The sequence below is a fragment of the Scleropages formosus genome, chromosome 2 (assembly GCF_900964775.1).
Source record: "Scleropages formosus chromosome 2, fSclFor1.1, whole genome shotgun sequence".
In the NCBI taxonomy this organism is placed as follows: Eukaryota; Metazoa; Chordata; class Actinopteri; order Osteoglossiformes; family Osteoglossidae; genus Scleropages; species Scleropages formosus.
The window spans coordinates 32733314-32740813 of NC_041807.1; the positions used below are offsets into that span (position 1 = coordinate 32733314).

The 7500-nt window shown below is 45.5% G+C and overlaps 1 protein-coding gene across 12 annotated transcripts in view; it reads left to right on the top strand.

Annotated features, from left to right (window-relative positions):
• Positions 1-7026, top strand: part of rgs19 (regulator of G protein signaling 19) — a 40229-nt gene extending 33203 nt beyond the window's left edge. For all 12 annotated transcript variants that reach the window (XM_018737718.2, XM_018737719.2, XM_018737716.2 and 9 more), the window contains one exon: positions 4586-7026. In XM_018737718.2, the coding sequence (XP_018593234.2) occupies positions 4586-4774 (189 nt within the window). In that variant the 3' untranslated portion in view covers positions 4775-7026. The remainder of the gene's footprint in view (positions 1-4585) is intronic.
• The last annotated feature ends 474 nt before the right edge of the window (positions 7027-7500 follow it).

Consider the following 7500-nt stretch of genomic DNA (forward strand, 5'->3'; position numbering starts at 1 on the left):
ATCTTTCGTGTAAGAAGTTGCCAGGAGGGAAGTGGGTCCAAAAGTTTACTAATATTAAAAGGAATCCTGCCATCGCAGCAGAAAGATCCAAATGAAGATTGTTCAACCATGTGAGGAAAATTTCAAACATTTGTCAGTAGCAGAGGGGGTGCGGTGGCGCAGGGGGTTGGACCGGGTCCTGCTCTCCAGTGGGTCTGGGGTTCGAGTCCCACTTGGGGTGCCGTCCTGGGTGTGTCCCCTCCCCCTCCGGCCTTACGCCTTGTGTTGCCGGGTAGGCTCCGGTTCCCCGCGACCCTGTATGGGACAAACGGTTCAGAAAATGCGTGTGTGTCAGTAGCAGGAATACCTGTCATTTTGTGTGTTTCAGCCTAATTTGCAGATAGTTGACAGTTAGAGGCTTAAAAGTAGAACTTTCTGAAATTCAAAAAATACAGATATCATTGAAAAGCATAAATTGTTCTCCAAATCTGTGCATAAAGCTAAATTAACTAGAGAAGATTCACAGTTGCACAAAAGGAAAACTTTGTGGAACAAGCCAATGTCAAAGTACTTCCCAACAACGGGCCTCCAGGGCTGAGTGTCCAGGAGGTTTTTGTTCCAAGCAGCCATAAAACCTCCTGGTTCAGCTTACTGCGTTGAGTGAAGCCATTCATCTCCCCTCCTGAGCTCACAGTGTTGCAATAGCGGCTGGAGAACCTACTGGATTTGGCCCTCCAGGCCTGCGAGTTGAATAAATGTCCCATACCTCATATTTCAGTTTGGAGAATTGGATAGAAACACATTTCCAGTACTTTTCTGGATTTTCCATAACGTTTGTTAGCATTATCATTAATCCAGACATCGTAGTAGAACGATCCAAATGGAAAATTGGTGGGTCATTTAAAGGAAACATTAAACCTTAATCAATAGTGTGAATACCAGTTGTTTTGTGTGATTCAAGTTAATTTGCAACAAGTTGACACAGTTAACTGGTTCCATCTGTATCATTATATTACCTTCAAAAGTCTATCTGCAGATCTGCAACCACAGAGCTTTGTATAGTGTGAAGTTGGTAGGGCAGCTAACAGAGGTAAAACCATTATGAGCACATCCCCAACTGTGCTCCACGCAAGTAGCAGCACGCTGACACACCTGACATACTGTCAAGGAGTTGGATGGTTCAGTCTCGCGCATCACAGAGCACTCTGTGTGCAGTGAGCTATGAGTCTCAGCAGCAAAGAGCATACCGCCCTGCCGTCTTCTCCGAGTTGTACATTTACATTTACCCTAATGCACCTGGCATGCACTTCTCCCCAAAGCCATATCACAACAAGAGCTTTAGATATAGACACAGCTCGTTTTGTCAATATCACCTTTTGCTGGGACCCATTACTCAAAGGAGAGTTGGGTAGGAAATATCTCGATAATAGTGTCAAAATGGTCTTGGACTAATTGTAAGAAGTTGCCAGGAAGTAAGGAGAGAAGAGCATCTGAAAGAGATGGGTTTTGAGACCCTTCCTGATAGCTGAAAGGGATTCAGTAGTTCTGAGGGACACTGGGAGTTTGTGCCAACACATTCGAGAACTTTTTACTTTTAACTCTTGTGAGCTGGACCACCAAGCAGTCAGATGTGGAGGAGGACTCTTGCTGGGGTGAAGGGAGTGGTCCGGCCCTAACGGTACCAGGATGCAGATCCTTTAATCAAGTTTTAGGCCATAGCCGGAATCTTCACTTTAGTGTGTGCAGCTACAGGGTGCCACGTATGGCACAAATTAACTCCGATACCAGTTAAACTTCTGCAACAAGAACACAGTGCTTGGATGCTGGGTTCAAAATTGAATCTGCAAAGTTTGCCTACACTCACTCTAAAAGTAATATAATTTATTCAAATGAAATCAGTCACACTTGTCCTGGTTCTGTACCATCACCTTGCATTTTCCTGGGAGCTGTTAGATAATGAAATATAATGTTTTCACAGTGTAAAGATATAAAGCCTTCAGGCACTCGATTCCTTGCAACTGCTTGGTGAATTTTGCCATTTGCCTCAGCGGACGTCTTACAATACGCGCGTTGTGGTTTATTCCAAAACCGAGTCTCCGCTGAGAAAATTCAAACTTCTGTTTCTCAGATTTGAAACGCAACATGTTTAAGATAGCAATTGGCTCTCTTATATGTCCGTTTTTTAACAGTCGCTGACATCTTGTACTTCTGTACTTGAGTGAGGCTCCGCCTTAAAAAGCTGAGAACGCCGTATGTCGACCTCTGTATGTCTGAAAACAGTCCGTCATCAGAAAAAAAAGTGAAAATTTCCCCTTCACATTTATTGCAGCGTTTTGTTAACCAACACCGTCAGATGTCAACAGGATAAGACGCTGCCCTTCGGTCTGGGATTTTGGAATCGAGTGGCGTTTTCTTGGATGACTTCTTTCGCTTGGGATGACTGTAGCTTTCAAATTGCTCCCAGCAGCCGTATTCTTTCGCTCGTTTCTCGTCTTGGAATCGGGGGCCGTCTGTTGCCGGCGTAAGGCTTTGCTCCGGGAACCGGCTCTGGCTTACATTAACTCCTTCCAAGAAAGAAAGGGGTGAAAAGGTGTAGATGCGACATTTTATTGAGCCCGTGGAACTTTGACTGGCTCCTCGAATCAGTCACATCTGGAAGGGTTCAAACGAACGTTGTCCAGAGCGGCTCGTCTTACACTCGGTCCCTGTTCGAGACCGGTTGACGTACGTCCCTTCGTCATTCGCGCGCCAAGTTGAGCGTTGAAACGTCCGACGGAGCAGTTCCCCCGACGAGTCCGCTTCGCGGTCTCGGTTCCTCAAAAACGGCGCTCTGCAAATAGCGTACTTACTGCGTTGTGCCGCAGCACCGTCTCTTCGGATTCCCCCAGGTGTTTATATCATAGAGACACGCAGGCCGACCCGCTGTTCCGTTATCGACTAGAACCGCGTTCTGCGTTACTTCATCCGACGCGCGGCGTATGCGCAGGAACAGGGTCGGCGCGAGGTATCGCGCTTTCCCCAGAGAGAGTCGGCCGGGCGTTGACGCCACGGGCCCCGGTCCGGCACTGGGGATCCCTTCATAATGGACCGGAAGCAACCGGCAAACGCGGTGTTTTACTCGCCGGTCCATCGGAGACGAACCCTCCGCTGCAGCCTTGCTCGTTGGCGTGTGCATCGGCGACGGATTCGGTTTGATTAGAAACAGACGTGAAAGGAGCAGGACTCTTTTTGCAGATACTTTTTGGAGCTGGTTGATGTAAGTTTGTTATCTCTCTTGACAGCACTGCATTATTGTCCTTTAGTTTTATGCTTTTTCCTTTCATAGCGGTCTGCGGATGAGTTCTTTATTTAGAGCCTGCCTGGAGTGCTCTCTGTCAGGTTTGATTATGACTCCAACTTGTAACTGGAAAGTTCACAGCTTGGAGCCTCTCGAAATCTCGTTTTATTCCTTTTCCGAGGCAAGGCCTCGCAACGACTCGCGGCAAACGCTTCATACAGGAAATCATAAATTGCAGCCACAAACGGCTATAAATAGTCAAAACCGTGGCTTTAATTTACCGGGACGTGAAGAAAAGGAAAGTGCTAAGTTCGGTCCAAACGGTTTTGCTCCGGGACTTGCGATGTTAGGCTGTCCGGACGTCGTTCCGTTATCGAGTGAGGGGTCGGCTTTCCTTCCCCGCCGGGTGCGGCGCGTGGCGCCGGGACTCGAACCGCTCTGACGCTTTGCTCTCGAAGCACGGAGAAAGGCCGCTATCGAAGAAGGTTGCTCATGCATTCATTTCGTTTGCACAGCGCGCTTTCAATACAGACGCTTTTGTGTGCGCGCGTTTTTTTTTTTTTGCGATTAAAATAATCGAAAAGCAACGTCCGTAGCTTTCGCCGAGGAACAACTTGCAGTATTTAAAGCGGACGACCCAAACATCGGCTGTGTGGCCATTTCGTTACCGAAAGCACATTTAGTCGTTTCCTCCCGCTGGGTCCAACTGGGTGAGATGATCAGCAATTTTCTCCAGAGACTAAAATCTGATCTTACCAGAAGTAAGCTGTTGATCTTTGCAAAATAATCACAATTTTATGATGCGTGCACACAGAGATTAAAGAATCATGCGACTTACCAAGAAGATATCTGAAAGCACTAAACTGTACGTGCTTTATTGTGTTGACACTAATTGTCAGATCTCAACTGCTCGCTGATATAAAGGGTGAAACAATACTGGTTCATGTTGACATTTACACTGATTTGAAGGATGTTGAATCAGGCCGATGCGCATGCTGTCATTATATACACATGCGTATAAAAGTAAAGGTCGTTTTATGTTGCGCGTGATTTCTTGAACTCCGAGTCCGTGATTCGACACGCAAGGAAGCGTCCGCGTGTTATCGACTCCCTCATTTTAGGATGTCGCAGTTTAGGGTTATAGTATGCGTGTTTTCATATTTGTGTGCTCCGAAGCATACGCTGCATTACATGAAGTAATCGGTGCAAAGCCACCTTTCACAAACACGTTTGGCTCATTTTACCTGTCGAGTCACCCGGACAAAGAGTTCAGAGCTGTAATGTTCCCTTCCTCTCTCTCTCTCTCTCTCTCTCTCTCTCTTCCCCCAGGTGAGTCTGGACTCCAGGGTGAGAGAGGTCATCAACAAAAAGATGCAGGAACCGACATCTCACACCTTCGAGGACGCCCAGCTTCAGATCTACACCCTCATGCACAGAGACTCCTACCCCAGGTTCCTCAATTCGCCCGTATACAAATCCCTGATACAGGGGGCGTCTCGCTCGTCCTCTGAGTCATAGGCCCACACCCCCTTCCATTGCACAACCACTAAGGAGGAATCCTTCTGGGGATTTTTACTCTTGCGATTATTGTTACATTTTTGTTATCCCCACACTTTGCGAAGTGTCCTGTGGTCGACGGGGTTACTGAATCTGCACAGACTTTAACTGGAAGACGCGGGGTCGTTCTCGGAAGACACCTTTATTCTGTCATTCCACTGCAGTTACAGCTACTACAACACCTACTACTGATTTATACGTTTGTTTTTCTTTTTCTTTTTTTGTCTGTTGTTTCCTTTCGGTGTGCGCACGTGTGTGTGTTAATTTCCACCCCAAAATCTGCAATAAGGCACTGGAGACTAATCTGAAGTGGTACGGAGCACAGCCACGTGGGCTCTGTCGCTCTGCTTTTTTCGTGTGTAACCTGACCTTTCCACTGTCTTTCTGCTGTGAACGGCCGCCTGAGACGTGGGTTCGGCCACGGCGGGGCCTGGGGCGGGCGGGGCGTCGCGCTCCCGGCTGTAGGAACGCAATGCTAACGAATAGAGAATGCTAATTAATTAACACACCTTGGGGACCCGAGTACCTAAATTTCAATATAGGTCCTAAGGAACCTATGGGAAACAATACGGCTATGATCATGGCTTTTTTTTTAGTAGAATGTTATAGAAATCTATGTCAAAGTTTTATTAATGTTATTTATTTTAATTTTATTAATGATGTCTAAGTAGGATTCTCTTACAGAAACAGGTATTTTAGGGCAGCGAACTGAAGAGCCAAACACGTAGCGATGAGCCCATGGGTCACAAAACGGATCAGGTTCCACCTTTTCTATCTCTCAAACGGTACTAATGCCAGCGGTACTCGGCTGCGTGTCAGACACACGGCAGCTTGTAGGGAGGTCTTTATTCCTGCCTGCGCCACCTCCTTCAGCAAGCGCATACATTGCTGGAAATAACTGTTTATCAATGCAAAAGTGATTAGGCGGAGTTCATTGCTATTGATCCTATGGAACCACTTACGGTGTTTTAAGCTGCTCGCTGCAGAGTTGTTTGCTATCACTTTGGTTATTGTTATTGTCACTGTTATTTCGTCTACGAAGGCTGAGGTTCGCCGATGTTTGTCTCGAGGTACTGAGTACTGGGTACTGGCTGGGAGAAGCTGGAACGACCTTGACGGTGCGGAAGAAGCTCCCTGCTATTGCAAGCTCTTTCACTTTTTAACGCATTTGTAATGATGAGAATGATTATAATAGTAATGGAGGTGGTGGCAGATGGTGCACCGGCAGGTGTCTGAGAAACTCCTGCATGGCCGCTTTGGACCACGTTGTACAACTGTTTTACCTTCCACTTGGCTCGGCATTATTTTTTAATTTTTTTTTTTTGTTTCTTTCATTCAAAAAAAACACCTTAGGCCTTCGTTTGCTATAGTGCACAGTTGAGACGTGGGTGCGAATGTTCTCTTATTCACTTTCTCTACGTCCGCCCATTACCGAGCACCCTGGTCTGTCCTACCTGCCTGGTTTAGTTGAGTTCACTCAAGTTATGACTAGCAGACTAGTCTAGCTTTGCATGCTCTAATTTACACTTCCTCCGGTCGGATCCGCAGCCCTCCCCACTGAGGTTGAGTCCAGCTGACCTGTTTCACCACGGTGTCGGTACAGTGCCTGTCATGGCTTCCTGAAGCAGGAAGGGCCTTATCACCCATTCAATAATCATCGATTACCTCCACACAGAAATGGTCAGGGTGTGCGTATCAGTTTATCACAGAGCTGACACTGCGAAACAAGCCTTGCTGAATTACCAAAAAGTCTCAACATGGTTTAAGGTTTCTGCTTATTTTCTCAGCTTTAATGTTTTTGGGTTTGTTGGTTTTTTTTTTTTTTTTTTGCACACTGAGCACAGTGCAATTCTGTATTGACCTAGGATCTGCGCTGTTTGACAAGTCATTTTTCCCCGAGCCGTTCTGACTGACTACTGTAGTTCTCAAGGAGGACAAGAATGGTTAAGTGTTCCCTGTAAATACACACATTTTTTGTCTTTCACATATACAGTAGGTCTGTTATGCATTGAGGGGAAAAAAAAAACCCCCTACATATCAGTACGTGTACAGTAGTGAACTGCAGCCCAAATGAATTGGTTTTTACTGACAAATTTTTAGTCGCTCAAAAGCAAAGGTGCATATGTTATTTTGTGGACATCTGCATTATGTCTTCTCCCACTTTGTTCCAACGAAAGTTATTAGCATAACATGCATGATGAAGTGGTTCCTGAGAAAAAGAAAGAAAAAAGATTTCTGTGTGGTGCTGACTCTGTGAGTCCCCTGGGACTCATCCCCTTAGGAAAATGTCACAAAGGTCATACTGTAGATGTCAAAATATGGCTCATACATGGAAAATATATCTATTATTGCCATTTTGTACATGTTATATCTGTATGTGATTAATATCTCTATGCTGCATCGTGTTCAGCACAGAATACTTGAAAGTGGCAATAATGTGTATATTTTAAATATGTTGTATTACGAAGATTTTGACATCTATGAGAAATATATTCTTATATTGATGTGTATGAATATAAATAAATACTTATGTTCTTTATTTCATTTGGTTACTTATATTGCTTTTTTGTAAGGGAGCCTCCCTAATGTGCCACACCGACTCTCAGTACCTAATATTATACTTTGAAGGCAGAGCTCCTCCCCCCTTCGAAGGGTTAAAGCTTCACATCATCAGATTCTCCACATGT